We start from the raw sequence: 17612 nt of genomic DNA on the forward strand, positions 1-17612 counted from the left end.
GTAATATGGTTGAATACAAACAGTGTGGTTATTCCCTTCGTTAAGGCAATCAAACAGGAAAGATGTCAGTACAGAGACAAAGTGGAGTCACAATTCAATGGCTCAGACACAAGACATATGTGGCAGGGACTCCAGACAGTCACGGATTATAAAAGGAAAACCAGCCACATCACGGACACCGACGTCTTGCTTCCGGACAAACTAAACACCTTCACCCGCTTTGAGGATAACACAGTGCCACCGACGCGGTCCACTCCCGAGGACTGTGGGATCTCGTTCTCCATGGCCGAAGTGAGTAAGACATTTAAGAGTGTTAACCCTCGCAGGGCTGCAGGCCAAGACGGCATCCCTAGCAGCGTCCTCAGAGCATGCGCAGACCAGCTGGCTGGAGTGTTTACAGACATATTCAATCGCTCCCTATCCCAGTCTGCTGTCCCCACTTGCTTCAAGATGGCCACCACTGTTCCTGTACCCAAGAAAGCAAAGGCAACTGAACTAAATTACTAACGCCCCGTAGCACTCACTTCTGTCATCATGAAGTTCTTTGAGAGGCTAGTCAAGGATCATATCACCTTTACCTTATCTGCCACCCTAGACCCACTTCTGTTTGCATACCACCCCAATAAGTCCACAGACGATGCAATCGCCATCCCACTGCCCTATCCCATCTGGACAAGAGGAATACCTACATCAAAACACTGTTCATTGACTATAGCTCAGCCAACACCATAGTACCCTCCAAGCTCATTTTTACACTCAGGGCACTGGGTCTGCAACCCGCCTGGTACAACTGGGTCCTGGACTTCCTGACAGGCCACCCCCAGGTGGTGAAGGTAGAAAACAGCACCTCCACTTTGCTGATCCTCAACACAGGGGTGCGTGCTCAGCCCCCTCTTGTACTCCCTGTTCACCCATGACTGCGTGGCCATGCACACCTCCAACTCAATCAAATTTGTAGACGACAACAGTAGTAGGCCTGATTACCAACAATGAAGAGACAGCCTACTGGGAGGAGGTCAGGACCCTGGCAGAGTGGGGCCAGGAAAATAACTTACTCTCTCAACGTCAACAAAATGAAGGAGCTGATAGTGAACTTCAGGGAAGAGCAGAGGGAGTACGCCCCCTATCCACATCGACGGGACAGCAGTGGAGAAGGTGGAAAGATTCAAGTTCCTCAGCATACACATCACTGACAAACTGAAATGGTCCAACCACACAGACAGCGTGGTGAAGAAGGCACAACAGCACCTATTCAACCTCAGGAGGCTGAAGAAGTATGGCTTGTCACCTAAAACCCTCAGAAACTTTTATAGATGCACAATTGAGAGCATCCTGTGCTGAGAGCATCCTGGGCTGTATCACCGCCTGGTACGGCAACTGCACCACCCACAACCGCAGGGCTCTCCAGAAGGTAGTGCGGTCTGCACAAGCATCACCAGGGGCAAACTACCAGCCCTCCAGGACACCGACAGCACCTGATATCACAGGAAGGCCAAAAAGATCAATGAACAACCACCCGAGCCACTGCCTGTTCACCCCGCTATCATCCAGAAGGCGAGGTCAGTACAGGTGCATCAAAGCTGGAACCGAGAGACTGAAAAACAGCTTCTATGTCAAGGCTATCAGACTGTTAAATAGCCATCACTAGCCGGCTACCCACACAGTTACTCAACCCTGAACCATAGAGGCTGCTGCCCTATATACATAGACATGGAATCACTGGTCACTTTAATAATGGAACACTGGTAACTTTAATCACGTTTACATACTGCTTTACTCATCTCATATGTATATACTGTATTCTATTCTACTGTATTTACTAACTAGTCACTTTAATAATGTTTACATACTGCTTTACTCATCTCATATGTATATACGGTATTCTATTCTACTGTATTTAGTCAACGCCACTCCAACATTCCTCGTCCTAATATTTATATTTGACTTAATTCCATTTATTTTAGTTTTAGGTATATATGTATAGGTTTTAGTTTTAGGTATATATGTATAGGTGTATTGTTGTGAGATGTTAGATATAACTGCAGTCGGAGTTAGGAACACACCTGGAGTAACATCTGCTAATTATGTGACCAATACAATGTGATTTGAAATCAAATCGTTATGTCATACGCTTTGTAAACAGGTGTGTACACTAATGGTGAAATACATAAATATACAGTGAATAAGGCATAACCATGAGGAAACATAACATGGCACATACATAGTTAATCGGAAGTTTACATACACCTTAACCAAATACATTTAAACTCAGTTTCACAATAATCCTAGTAAATATTCCCTGTCTTAGGTCAGTTAGGATCACCACTTTATTTTAAGAACGTGAAATGTCAGAATAATAGTAGAGTGATTTCTTTCTTTCATCACATTCCCAGTGGGTCAGAAGTTTACATACACTCAATTAGTAATTGGTAGCATTGACTTTAAATTGTTTAACTTGGGTCAAACATTTCGGGTAGCCTTCCACGAGCTTCCCACAATATTTTGAGATCAGGGCTTTGTGATGCAGTGGCTTCTTCCTTGCTGAGCAGCCTTTCAGGTTATGTTGATATAGTACTCGTTTTCCTGTGGATATAGATACTTTTGTACCTGTTTCCTCCAGCATCTTCACAAGGTCCTTTGCTGTTGTTCTGGGATTGATTTGCACTTTTCGCACCAAAGTACGTTCATCTCTAGGAGACAGAAAGCGTCCCCTTCCTGAGCAGTAAGACGGCTGCGTGGTCCCATGGTGTTTATACTTGCGTACTATTGTTTGTACAGTTGAATGTGGTACCTTCAGGCATTTGGAAAAGGATGAACCAGACTTGTGGAGGTTTACACATTTTTTTCTGAGGTCTTGGCTGATTTATTTTGATTTCCCATGATGTCAGGCAAAGATGCACTGAGTTTGAAGGTAGGCCTTGAAATACATCCACAGATACACCTCCAATTGACTCAAATGATGTCAATTAGCCTATCAGAAGCTTCTAAAGCCATGACATCATTTTCTGGAATTTTCCAAGCTGTTTAAAGGCACAGTCAACGTAGTGTATATAAACTTCTGACCCACTGGAATTGTGATACAGTGAATTATAAGTGAAATAATCTGTCTGTAAACAATTGCTGGAAAAATGACTTGTGTCATTTGTTAACAAGACATTTGTGGAGTCGCTGAAAAATGAGTTTTAATGACTCCAACCTAAATGTAAACTTCCGACTTCAACTGTACACACACACACACAGGAATCACGCTGTATCCATCGTCAGTCATCCATCTAATGAGCTTGCCTGATGCTTTAAGCACTGTGATTAAAAATGAAGACGCATTACTAAAGAGGGAGCCAGAGATCACGATACCTAACCAGAAGGACAAAACCTGTTCCGGACCCCGACCCCCTCCTCCTCATCCTCCTCCCGGCTTTCACAGATTCTGCAGTTACGCTCCTGAAGGGGCAGGTAATAGACAACACCAGCTGTCGGCAGCCTTTTCCATTTTATCCTACCATTTCTACTGATGTTTCTGCCAGTTATCATTTTCATGCGCACAAATTTTGTATTTAAATTTAAATTTATAATAACGTCTTTATATGTCAAAATCATTGTCATGTAGTTAATCAAAATTATATTTAAATCTAAATGAAAATGATAAACCTAAAAAGTAACTACTATTGTAATAACCTACATAAAGACAACAAACAAAAACATTGCAGCCTGCAGGTAGAAAATATCCAGATAAAAATAAATATCCCATAAATCAAAATGGCTATGCATGGCCTGTCTGCAAGGAACGTGAAACATTGTGTCACCTATTAACTTTGGGCCTGAAGCTCTGGATAGCAAACTTGCAACATGGTATCAGAGTTTCCCTGTGCCAGTGAGCTCCGGACAGAAGCAGCTGTAGGCTGGATAAGAGATAAGGAATAATCAGGGGCTGGATAAGAGATAAGGGATAAGAGATAAGGAGTAATCAGGGGCTGGATAAGGGATAAGGAGTAATCAGGGGCTGGATAAGGAGCTGGATAAGAGATAATGAGTAATCAGGGGCTGGATAAGGGATAAGGAGTAATCAGGGGCTGGATAAGAGATAAGGAGTAATCAGGGGCTGGATAAGGGATAAGGAGTAATCAGGGGCTGGATAAGAGATAAGGAGTAATCAGGGGCTGGATAAGAGATAAGGAGTAATCAGGGGCTGGATAAGGGATAAGGAGTAATCAGGGGCGGGATAAGGAGTAATCAGGGGCGGGATAAGGAGTAATCAGGGGCTGGATAAGGGATAAGGGATAAGGAGTAATCAGGGGCTGGATAGGGCATAAGAGATAAGGAGTAATCAGGGGCTGGATAAGAGATAAGGGATACGGAGTAATACGGGGCTGGATAAGAGATAAGGAGTAATCAGGGGCTGGATAAGGAGTAATCGGGGTCTGGATAAGAGATAAGGAGTAATCAGGGGCTGGATACGAGAGAAGGAGTAACCAAGGGCTGGATAAGAGATAAGGAGTAATCAGGGGCTGGATAAGGGATAAGGAGTAATCAGGGGCTGGATAAGAGATAAGGAGTAATCAGGGGCTGGATAAGGGATAAGGAGTAAATCAGGGGCTGGATAAGGGATAAGATATAAGGAGTAATCAGGGGTTGGATAAGGGATAAGGAGTAATCAGGGGCTGGATAAGGGATAAGGAGTAATCAGGGGCTGGATAAGGGATAAGGAGTAATCAGGGGCTAGATAAGGGATAAGGAGTAATCAGGGGCTAGATAAGGGATAAGGAGTAATCAGGGGCTAGATAAGGGATAAGGAGTAATCAGGGGCTAGATAAGGGATAAGGGATAAGGAGTAAATCAGGAAGGCCTGTTTTATGACATTAACACCAGATTACATATCTCATTAAATCAGCTATAGACACCATACTTTTTATTGCACATTTAGGCCTAATTTTTAAACTGATCCATTTGGTGATCAACATCAATTCACTAGCACTATGAAACATAGCTTAGCCACATACACATTGATAGCTTAATATATACTTTTAGTGAATTTACGAGGCATTGCTAGACCAGACATTGCGAGATACAGATGACCAAGATATAGTCTATGAGCACGTTTCCGACTGTCTGCCCCTATCCTCTCTCTCCCTCTCTCCCTCCCACATTGAGGAACTATCGTCATTCTCAATGGGATGTAAAAAATAAAAAACACTTTGTTTACTTGCTGTTTGAAGCAAAGATAAAAATTACTTTGAGAAGCGCCAAGGTGATGGTGAGTGAAGACAATCAGAAAAATAAAAATGTGCCCATTTGGGGATCTGATACTAGGCCTAGCTCTACACATAATCAGGCCAGGTAGCCAGGCTCTACACATAATCAGGCCAGGTAGCCTAGCTCTACACATAATCAGGCCAGGTAGCCAGGCTCTACACATAATCAGGCCAGGTAGCCTAGCTCTACACATAATCAGGCCAGGTAGCCTAGCTCTACACATAATCAGGCCAGGTAGCCAGGCTCTACACATAATCAGGCCAGGTAGCCAGGCTCTACACATAATCAGGCCAGGTAGCCAGGCTCTATGAATAATCAGGCCAGGTAGCTAGGCTCTATGCATAATCAGGCCAGGTAGCCAGTCTCTATGCATAATCAGGCCAGGTAGCCAGGCTCTACGCATAATCAGGCTAGGTAGCCAGACTCTACGCATAATCAGGCCAGGTAGCCAGGCTCTACACATAATCAGGCCAGGTAGCCAGGCTCTACGCATAATCAGGCCAGGTAGCCAGGCTCTATGCATAATCAGACCAGGTTGGCCAGGCTCTACGTAAAATCAGGCCAGGTGGCCAGGCTCTACGCATAATCAGGCCAGGTAGCCAGGCTCTACGCATGATCAGGACAGGTAACCTAGCACTACGCATAATCAGGCCAGGTAGTCAGGCTCTACGCATAATCAGGACAGGTAACCTGGCTCTACGCATAATCAGGACAGGAAGCCAGGCTCTATGCATGATCAGGTGCATGTCCTTGCTCAAGATTGACATGAGCGCTCAAAAAACAAGACAATTAATAAATTGACAACTCCTACATGGAATTAAATAATCCAAAACTTTTTCCTCACAAGTGTAGCCTAGGTGGTGCGCACTGCAAACAACGTGTCCACTCCTACGATGACAACGGTAAGACTATACTAACACATATATTGAACGCATTAACAGAAATCACTGTAACCAAACAAACATTGTAAACGGTAAAATGTACTACTGGTGAGCAATCCCTGTGGCCTACGCAATGGATTAGTCCACTCAGACAGGTGTGAATCAGACAGGTAGGTGTCTTGTGTTACATCATTTTATTCTTCAGACATTTGCCACTGTTCGACTAAAAACATCTCAGTCAGTCAGCATAATAATACGTAGGGTCCCAGTCAGCATAATAATACGTAGGGTTCCAGTCAGCATCGTAGGGTCCCAGTCAGCATAATAATAAGTAGGGTCCCAGTCAGCATAATAATACGTAGAGTCCCAGTCAGCATAATAATACGTAGGGTCCCAGTCGGCATCGTAGGGTCCCAGTCAGCATCGTAGGGTCCCAGTCAGCATCGTAGGGTCCCAGTCAGCATCGTAGGGTCCCAGTCAGCATCGTAGGGTCCCAGTCAGCATAATAATACGTAGGGTCCCAGTCAGCATAATAATACGTAGGGTCCCAGTCAGCATAATAATACGTAGGGTCCCAGTCAGCATAATAATACGTAGGGTCCCAGTCAGCATAATAATACGTAGGGTCCCAGTCAGCATAATAATACGTAGGGTCCCAGTCAGCATCGTAGGGTCCCAGTCAGCATAATAATACGTAGGGTCCCAGTCAGCATCGTAGGGTCCCAGTCAGCATAATAATACGTAGGGTCCCAGTCAGCATCGTAGGGTCCCAGTCAGCATAATAATACGTAGGGTCCCAGTCAGCATAATAATACGTAGGGTCCCAGTCAGCATCGTAGGGTCCCAGTCAGCATAATAATACGTAGGGTCCCAGTCAGCATCGTAGGGTCCCAGTCAGCATAATAATACGTAGGGTCCCAGTCAGCATAATAATACGTAGGGTCCCAGTCAGCATCGTAGGGTCCCAGTCAGCATAATAATACGTAGGGTCAGTCAGCATAAGACAGCGCTGATCGCAAGAGCAAACAGTTCAAATCTTCAAAAAGTTAAGTAGACATAAATAGCACAGCGCCATGCAGTAGCAGTGTGTTGGCCAGTAGGTGTCACTGTTGTTCCTTACATACCTGCAGATACTGGGAGAGCTGGAAGAGTTCCTGAGAGTACATAATGGGGGTGTTGGCCGCAACCTGCAGGTGAAGAGACACACACACACACACGCCAGGACATCAGGTTAGACAGGAACACTGGGTCTATGCACACAAACACCTTATCAATGCACACACACACACCTTATCAGGCAGCCTACTACCTAGGCTCATCAACTGGAAAGGGCAGCGAGTTCACGACATGCTCACAACCTACTCAGAGTGAAATAATACCAAGTGAAATTGGATTTAATATGAAAAATAGGTAGGGCACTGAGAATTTTCCTGACTAGCTGGATGTCACTGTTCCAGGCAATATGTGCCTTGATGTATGTATAGAACAGGGCTGTATACCGTGTATGTGTAGAGCAGGGCAGTATACCATGCATGAATAGAACAGGGCAGTATATCGTGTATGTATAGAGCAGGGCAGTATACAATGTATGTATAGAACAGGGCAGTATACCGTGTATGTGTAGAGCAGGGCAGTATACCATGTATGTATAGAACAGGGCTGTATACCATGTATGTATAGAACAGGGCAGTATACCATGTATGTATAGAGCAAGGCAGAATACCATGTATGTATAGAGCAGGGCAGTATACCATGTGTGTACAGAGCATGTTTGGGCAGTATACCATTTATGAATAGAAATGGGCAGTATACCATGTATGTATAGGGCAGGTTTGGGCAGTATACCATGTATGTATAGAACAGGGCAGTATATCGTGTATGTATAGAACAGGGCAGTATACCATGTATGTGTAGAGCAGGGCAGTATACCATGTATGTATAGAACAGGGCAGTATACCATGTATGTATAGAGCAAGGCAGAATACCATGTATGTATAGAGCAGGGCAGTATACCATGTGTGTACAGAGCATGTTTGGGCAGTATACCATTTATGAATAGAACAGGGCAGTATCCCATGTATGTATAGAGCATGTTTGGGCAGTATACCATGTATGTATAGAGCAGGGCAGTATACCGTGTATGTATAGAACAGGGCAGTATACCATGTATGTATAGAACAGGACAGTATACCGTGTATGTATAGAACAGGGCAGCATACCATGTATGTATAGGGCAGGGCAGTATACCATGTATGTATAGAGCATGTTTGGGCAGTATACCATGTATGTATAGAACAGGGCAGTATACCGTGTATGTATAGAACAGGGCAGTATACCGTGTATGTATAGAACAGGGCAGTATACCGTGTATGTATAGAGCAGGGCAGTATACTGTGTATGTATAGGGCAGGGCAGTATACCATGTATGTATAGAGCATGTTTGGGCAGTATACCATGTATGTATAGAACAGGGCAGTATACCGTGTATGTATAGAACAGGGCAGTATACCGTGTATGTATAGAACAGGGCAGTATACCGTGTATGTATAGAACAGGACAGTATACCGTGTATGTATAGAACAGGACAGCATACCATGTATGTATAGGGCAGGGCAGTATACCATGTATGTATAGAGCATGTTTGGGCAGTATACCATGTATGTATAGAACAGGGCAGTATACCGTGTATGTATAGAACAGGGCAGTATACCGTGTATGTATAGAACAGGGCAGTATACCGTGTATGTATAGAGCAGGGCAGTATACTGTGTATGTATAGAACAGGGCAGTATACCATGTATGTATAGAACAGGGCAGTATACCGTGTATGTATAGAACAGGGCAGTATACCATGTATGTATAGAACAGGGCAGTATACCATGTATGTATAGGGCAGGTTTGGGCAGTATACCATGTATGTATAGAGCAGGGCAGTATGCCGGGGTATTTGGAAATAGCCACAGGATGGTTTTTCAATCGTGTCAAAACAATTTCTTAGAATGTTGTGCAACACGTTTGGAGATTAGATTGCGTTCTACACTTCACCTGTCAAATGTTTCATGAAGAAACTTAACGGTAGTCCGCAGTCATGTGGTGCTTGTTCACACAATGACAAGAGAAGGGAGACTTTGTTATGGATCCCCATTAGTTCCTGTCAAGGCAGCAGCTACTCTTCCTGGTGTTTATTATGGATCCCCATTAGTTCCTGTCAAGGCAGCAGCTACTCTTCCTGGGGTTTATTATGGATCCCCATTAGTTCCTGTCAAGGCAGCAGCTACTCCTTCTGGGGTTTATTATGGATGTCAATACCTCTCACAAATACAAGTAGTGATGAAGTCAATCTCTCCTCCACTCTGAGCCAGGAGAGATGGACATGCATATGATTAACACATTAGCTATATGTGTACTTCCAAGGACCAGCCGTGCTGCCCTGATCTGAGCCAATTGCAAAAGTCCCTCTTTGTAGCACCTGACCACATGACTGAACAGTAGTCCAGATGTGAGAATAAAACTAGGCCTGCAGGACCTGCCTTGTTGATAGTGCTGTTAAGGCAGAGTAGGGCTTTATTAAGGACAGACTTCTCCCCATATCTCCCCTTATCTAATGTTGTATCAATATGTTTTGAAAAGGACAGTTTACAATCCAGGATTACTCCAAGCAGTTTAGTCACCTCAACTTGCTCAATTTCTACATTATTTATTACAAGATTTAGTTGAGGTTTAGGGATTAGTGAATGATTTATCCCTAATACAATGCTTTTAGTTTTTGAAATATTTAGGACGAATTTATTCCCTGCCAACCATTCTGAAACTACCTGCAGCTCTTTAAGTGTTGCAGTCATTTTAGTTGCTGTAGTAGCTGACGTGTATATTGTTGAGTCATCCGCATACATAGACACTGGCTTTACTCAAAGCCAGAGGCATGTCGTTAGTAAAAATTGAAAAAGGGGCCTAGAGAGCTGCCCTGGGGAATTCCTGATTCTACCTGAATTATGTTGGAGCAGATTCCATTAAAGAACACCCTCTGTGTTCTGTTAGACAGGTAACTCAATATCCACATTATAGCAGGGGGTGTAAAGCCGTAACATTTACGTTCTTCCAACAGCAGATTATGATCGACAATGTCAAAAGCCGCACTGAAATGTAACAAGACAGCCCCCACAACCATTATATCATCAATTTCTCTCAGACAATCAGTAATTTGTTTAAGTGCTGTGCTTGTTGAGTGTCCTTCCCTATAAGCGTGCTAAAAATGTTTACTGTGAAATAGCATTGTATCTGGTCAAACAATGTTTTGGTCAATAGCATTGTATCTGGTCAAACAATGCTGATTGGTCGGGTACTTGAGCCAGTAAAGGGGGCTTTACTATTCTTGGGTAGCGGAATTACTAATTTCCCTCCAGGCCTGAGGGCACACACTTTCTAGTCGGCTTAAATGTAAGATGTGGCAAATAGGAGTGGCAATATCATCTGCTATTATCCTCAGTAATTTTCCATTCAGATTGTAAGACCCCGGTGGCTTGTCATTGTTAATAGACAGTACTTTTTTCACCTCTTCCACACTGACTTTACGGAATTCAAAAGTACAATTCTTGTCTTTCATAATTTGGTCCGATATACTTGGATGTGGCGTCAGCATTTGTTGCTGGCATGTCAGAAGGTGTCAAAGTTATCTATAAAAGGGAGTCCAGCAGAGCTACAGTAGTCTACAGAGCTACAGTAGTCTTTTAGCCAGATGTGTAACACCAGCAGTTTGCTGAATCTTTCACACCCGCGGCCCAACGAGGGTATTGGACCTGAAGTTATTGGCCTTTTTTTTGTTGTCTTTTAGTGCTAAAATCAGTTATTTAAAATCCCTTTCAAAATGTTCTGAGTCCATATGGGGTCAAACAACATCACAAGGGATACCACAGTGTCAGCTCCAAGAAACCGGGGTAGAACAGTCGGAAGCAGCCTTGTTATGTACTCGTGCTCTTGGGTATCACAGTGTTATTGCCTTGGGGACCGAGATGTTTCTCACCATAGAGCTGACTATGATGACAGCTGGTGATGTTGAATGGGCCGGTCTCTCAGGTAGCCTCACGGTCTGGTGAGGCTGGGAACTCAGAGGATCTGAACCCAAGGTAGAAGTCACCGGAGAAGGAGACAGAACCGAGGACAAAGACGCAGGTACCTCCGGATCCTATCTTGAATGGGAAGCCTACAAGGAAGAAGGTGCCAGAACCTCTGGATCAAGGGCCCCCCGTTGCCAGAGGATGCTTTCTTCGACTTCCAAAGCGAGTGACGTACCTCCATGACTGGTTGGTTGGGTGGAGAACAGCTCCGTTCAAAGGGGGGAGCCCCCTTTGGGGATGGAACCCTGCCAGCCAGTTGGATGTAGAGAGCCGACACGGCGGCGAAACTTCCACCAGACCAGAGCGGCATCCGGCTACTGGGGTAAAAGAAAAGGTATGCAGGCGTGGGTTCCCCAGTAGCTTGTGTAGGATTGCTACTTGCTTGCTAAGATTAGCCACTTTGCTCACATAGTCCTGTGCAAGAAAGTAGTTGCTACATTGAAAGTCAGCGCGGTCCACATTGTCCCGGAACAAAGCGAAATAAACACAGCTCCTGCAGCACTGGAAACGTTCAATAGCGACCTCCATTTGAGACCAGTGAGTCAGACAGGCTTTCACGTCTCTCCCCCTATGCGGAAACTGGCAGGATCCCGGGACAGACAGTAGCGCTCACAACAATTTAGCCCAACAGAGCCGTAGAATCCAAAATAAAAGTATTTCAAAACCATGTCAGATTTAAACTGAGGTCTGTAGTTCAGGTTTCAGCGTTTCAACAACAACAAATATACGTCTGATGCAGACAAGGTGTGATGCACATCTCAAACACACACACACACACACACCTGTCACCACAGACGGACGGACAGACAGACGAATCCGCCTACCTTATCAACAGGAAGTGGTAAAGGTGCTTGGATGACACTGTGGAGAGGACAGAGATCAGAGTTCAGTTCAGAAGGAGGATAAAGCTCATTCAACAGTTTATAACATACTAGAGGTCGACCGATTAATCGGAATGGCCGATTAATTAGGGGCAATTTCAAGTTTTCATAACAATCGGAAATCGGTATTTTTGGACCCGATTTGGACTATTTTTTTGTAAACATTTTTTACACCTTTATTTAAGCAAGTCAGTTAAGAACACGTTCTTATTTTCAATGACAGCCTAGGAACGGTGGGTTAACTGCCATGTTCAGGGGCAGAACGACAGATTTTTACCTTGTCAGCTCGGGGATTCAATCTTGCAACCTTACGGTTAACTAGTCCAACGCTCTAACCACCTGCCTCTCATTGCACTCCACGAGGAGCCTGCCTGTTACGCGAATGCAGTAGACGCCAAGGTAAGTTGCTAGCTTGCATTAAACTTCTCTTATAAAAAACAATCATAATCACTAGTTAACTACACATGGTTGATGATATTACTAGTTTATCTAGCGTGTCCTGCATTGCATATAATCGATGCGGTGCGCATTCGCAGAAAAAGGACTGTCGTTGCTCCTAACCATAAACATCAATGACTTTCTAAAAATCAATACACAGAAGTATATATTTTTAAACCTACATATTTAGCTAAAAGAAATCCAGGTTAGCAGGCAATATTAACCAGGTGAAATTGTGTCACTTCTCTTGCATTCATTGCATGCAGAGTCAGGGTATATGCAACAGTTTGAGCCGCCAGGTAGGAGCAGGGAGAGGGACGGAAGCTATGCTGTTACACTGGCAATACTAAAGTGCCTAGAAGAACATCCAATAGTCAAAGGTTAATGAAATACAAATGGTATAGAGGGAAATAGTCCTGTAAATACTATATTAACTACAACCTAAAACTTCTTACCTGGGTATATTGAAGACTCATGTTAAAAGGAACCACCAGCTTTCATATCTTCTCATGTTCTGAGCAACACTTTGTTTTTGCCTTATTTAAATAGAATTGAACATGTTTCCTTATTTATTTGAGGCTAAATGGATTTGTATGGATGTATTATATTACGTTGAAATAAGAGTTCATTCAGTATTGTTGTAATTATCATTATTACAAATTTTAAAAATAATCAGCCGATTAATGGGTTCGCCTTTTTTTGGTCCTCCAATAATCGGTATCGAAAAATCATAATCGTTCGACCTCTATAACATACAACAGTAATTCAACGTTTAACATAACAGTCTGTGTCTGAATGGCTATTCAACACTGAAATAAAATATAAAACGCAACATGTAAAGTGTTAGTCCCATGTTTCATGAGCTGAAATAAAAAGCTCCCAGAAATGGTCCAAATGCACAAAAAGTGAGTTTCTCTCACATTCAGTGCAGACATTTGTTTACATCCCTGTTAGTGAGCATTTCTCCTTTGCCAAAATAATTCATCCATCTGCTTGGTATACAAAGAAAGTGATTAAACAGCATGATCATTACACAGGTCAACCTGTGCTGCGAACAATAAAAGGCCACTCAAATGTGCAGTTTTGTCACAGAACACAATGCCACAAATTTAGGGAACATGCAATTGGCATGCTGACTGCAGGAATGTCTACCAGAGCATTGAATGTTCATTTCTCTACCATAAGCCGCCTCAATTGTCGTTTTAGAGAATTTGGCAGTACGTCCAACCGGCCTCACAAGCCACTGCATCACAAAACCCTGACCTCAATCCTATAGACATTTGTGGTCAGAACTGAAAAAGTGTGTGCGAGCTAGGAAGCTTACAAACCTGACTCAGTTACACCAGCTCTGTCAGGAGGAATGGGCCACAATTCACCCAACTTATTGTGGGAAGCTTGTGGAAGGCTACCCGAAACGTTTGACCCAAGTTAAACAATTTAAAGGCAATGCTACCAAATACTAATTGAGTGTATGTAAACTTCTGACCCACTGGGAATGTGATGAAAGAAAGAAATCACTCTACTATTATTCTGACATTTCACATTCTTAAAATAAAGTGGTGATCCTAACTGACCTAAGACAGAAAACTTTTACTAGGATTAAATGTCAGGTATTTGGCTAAGGTGTATGTAAACTTCCAACTTCAACTGTATATACAGGGGGTTCCGGTACAGAGTCAATGTGCGGGGGTACAGGTTAGTTGAGGTAATTTGTAGTGACTATGCATAGATAATAGATAACAGGGAATAGCAAAACAGCTCTGGTTCTCTATCCATTCATTATAAACAGTGAGTAGCAGCAGTGTAAAAACAAAAAGGGGGAGGAGGGGGGGGGGGGTCAGTAAATATATGTAAATAGTCTAGGTGGCCATTTAATGAATTGTTCAACAGTCTTAAGGCTTGGGGGTATAAGCTGTTAAGGAGCCTTTTGGTCCTAGACTTGGTGCTCCGGTACCGCTTGCCGTGCGGTGGCAGAGAAACAGTGTATGACTTGGGTGACTATAGTCTCCGACATTTTTTTGGGCCTTCCTCTGACACCGCCTGGTATAGTTGTCCCGGATGTCAGGAAGCTTGGCCCCACTGGGCCGTACGCACTACCCTCTGCAGTGCCTTGCGGTCGGCGCCCGAGCAGTTGCAGTACCAGGCAGTGATGCTCTCGATGGTGCAGCTGAAGAACTTTGAGGATCTGGGGACCCATGCCAAATCTTTTCAGTCTCCTGAGGGGGAATAGGTTTTGTTGTGCCCTCTTCACAGCTGTCTTGGTATGATTGGACAATGATAGTTTGTTGGTGATGTGGACACCAAGGAACTTGAAACTCTCGACCCGCTCCACGACCCACTCCACTTAAGCCCAGTCGATGTTAATAGGGGCCTGTTCGGCCCTCCATTTGCAGACTGAGGTGTTTAGTCCCAGGGTTCTTAGCTTAGTGATGAGGTTTGGTGGAACTATGGTGTTGAATGCTGAGCTGTAGTCAATTAACAGCATTCTCACGTAGTTGTTCCTTTTGTCCAGGTCAGGTGGGAACGGGCAGTGCGGAGCGCGATTGAGATTGCGTAATCTGTTGATCTGTTGGGGCGGTATGCTAATTGGAGCGGGTCCAGGGTTTCCGGCATGATGGTGTTGATGTGGGCCATGACCTGCCTTTCAAAGCACTTCATGACGTGAGTGCTACAGGGCGGAAATCATTTTGGCAGGTTACCTTCTTGAACAAAGGGACCACAGTGGTCTGTTTGAAACACTACCGGTCTAAAGTTTTAGAACACCTACTCATTCAAGGATTTTTCTATATTTTTTTTATTTTCCACATTGTAGATTAATAGTGAAGACATAAAAACTATTAACTAACACATATGGAATCATGTAACCAAAAAAGTGTAAAGCAAATAAAAATATATTTTATATTTGACATTCTTTGAAGTCTTGAAGGAGTTCCCACATATGCTGAGAACTTGATGGCTGCTTTTCCTTCACTCTGCAGTCCAACTCATCCCAAACCATCTCAAGTTGGTTGAGGTGGGGGATTGTGGAGGCCTTGTCATCTGATGCAGCACTCCATCACTCTCCATCTTAGTAAAAATAGCCCTTACACAGCCTGAAACGGTGTTGGGTCATTGTCCTGCTGAAAAACAAATGACAGTCCCACTAAGCCCAAACCGGATGGCGTATCGCTAGAGAATGCTGTGGTAGCCATGCTGGTTAAGTGTGCCTTGAATTCTAAATAAATCACTCACAGCAAAGCACCCCCACAACATCACACCTTCTCCTCCATGCTTCACAGCGGGAAATTCACATGTGGATATCAGCTCACCCACACAGAGTCTCACAAGGATGAAAATCACCCATTTGGACTACAGACCAAAAGGACACATTTCCACCGGTCTAATGTCCATCGCTCGCGTTTCTTGGTCCAAGCAAGTCTCTTCTTATTGCTATCCTTTAGTAGTGGTTTCTTTGCAGCAATTCGACCATGAAGGCCTGATTCACACAGTCTCCTCTGAAACAGTTGATGTTGAGATGTGTCTGTTACTTGAACTCCGAAATATTTATTTGGGCTGCAATTTCTGAAGCTGGTAACTAATGAACGTATCCTTTGCAGCAGAGGTAACTCTATAATGTGGATAAAGAGTTACATGTTTCACAGAACATTCTTCTTCAATGGAAGCCTTTCAAATATAATCCAGTTAGAATCAGGAATTCCACAAAGTAGCTGTTTAGGCCTCATGCTTTTTTTCAATTTTACTAACGACATGCCACTGACGGAGTAAAGCCAGAGTGTCTATGTATGTGGATGACTCAACACTATACACTTCAGCTACTGCAGCGACTGAAATGACTGCAACACTCAACAAAAAACTGCAGTTAGTTTCAGAATGGGTAGCAAGGAGTAAGTTAGCCCTAAATATTTCTAAAACTAAAAGCCTATCTGTCAAGTTTCCAGCCTTAACATTGTATATAAAATATGGGAAACTGTTAAAGTATTCTTGTTAAAATAGGAATGTGATTTTAGAAACCATGAGATAATCTATCTCCTAAAACCCGAGTGAGGTCAGCGAGCGTGTCAGACTGATAGAGCAGTCCCCTTCAGCCAGAGTGCATAAAAGGATTGGTGGAGAATTAAACATTAGACCAGAAAAGACTACACGGTTGAAATGGTTGGAACTTTGAACCTCAACATGAGGTTTAGAAAATAAATTCACCTCCCAGACTAGACCATCACCAGGCTGCAACTGCACGTGTAAAGTGGTTCAAACTCTGACTATCAACCCGAGGTGGAGAGAACTCCCCTCTCGGACAATCACTGGTACGGCTGATTAGCTGTTCTAAGTCTAGAAAAGGCCATTTAAGTTGGACCATCCTACTACTCTTAACACCAATGGGAACCGTCAACATGACTGGCTAGCTAATTTCCAGAGTGAACAACAGTAGAAGACAGGAAAGACCCTTTAGGACAATCAGAGCCATACAAGTGTGCAGCTGAAAGGCCAACAACCTTCCTAAGGGCTGGTTCCGACAGAGATAAACACAGAACGAAGGCATTCACACGTAACGTTAAATACATTCATGATTTCTTACTTCAAGACGGGTGGTGGTTCGTGTGCAAAGTATATGATTACTGTGAGAATAGTTTCTAAAATGTATCAATGATAAGTCTCTCTTTTCTCTCTCCCTCGCATTGTGTAACAAGCTGCCATATGTTGTGTCAGTCCGCTAGGGACCTTTTTCTCATGTATTAAGGGTGTATTTTTATTCTATGTTATTATTTAGTTAACAAGTAAAAAAATAATTAAACCAACAACAACACATGGTTTTCATGAGGCTCATGTCATAAAGGTCTTTATAGATTGCGGTCCTGCGTGGGTATGATTTCTCTCTACTCCATAACCTGCTGGCTGACTGACTACAACCCGCTGCTGAAGGATGTCTGAAGCATGGTCTGAGTGGCTGGCCTGTTTCCACACTGTTTCCATGTGGTTACAGTTGGCAAATCAGACCTCTCCTGTGAGTGTCTATGTAAGGGAAACAGAGCGAGAAGAGAGAGAAGAGATAG

At 43.5% G+C, this 17612-nt stretch overlaps 1 protein-coding gene across 2 annotated transcripts in view; it reads right to left on the minus strand.

Annotated features, from left to right (window-relative positions):
• Window positions 1-17612, minus strand: part of LOC109881610 (sarcolemmal membrane-associated protein) — a 123011-nt gene that overhangs the window by 80581 nt on the left and 24818 nt on the right. For both annotated transcript variants that reach the window (XM_031788396.1, XM_031788019.1), the window contains exons 4-5: window positions 12070-12106; window positions 7256-7318 (exon numbers count right to left, since the gene is read on the minus strand). In XM_031788396.1, coding sequence (XP_031644256.1) covers window positions 7256-7318; window positions 12070-12106 — 100 coding nt within the window. The remainder of the gene's footprint in view (window positions 1-7255; window positions 7319-12069; window positions 12107-17612) is intronic.

Source organism: Oncorhynchus kisutch, linkage group LG1 (assembly GCF_002021735.2).
Source record: "Oncorhynchus kisutch isolate 150728-3 linkage group LG1, Okis_V2, whole genome shotgun sequence".
Taxonomy (NCBI): Eukaryota; Metazoa; Chordata; class Actinopteri; order Salmoniformes; family Salmonidae; genus Oncorhynchus; species Oncorhynchus kisutch.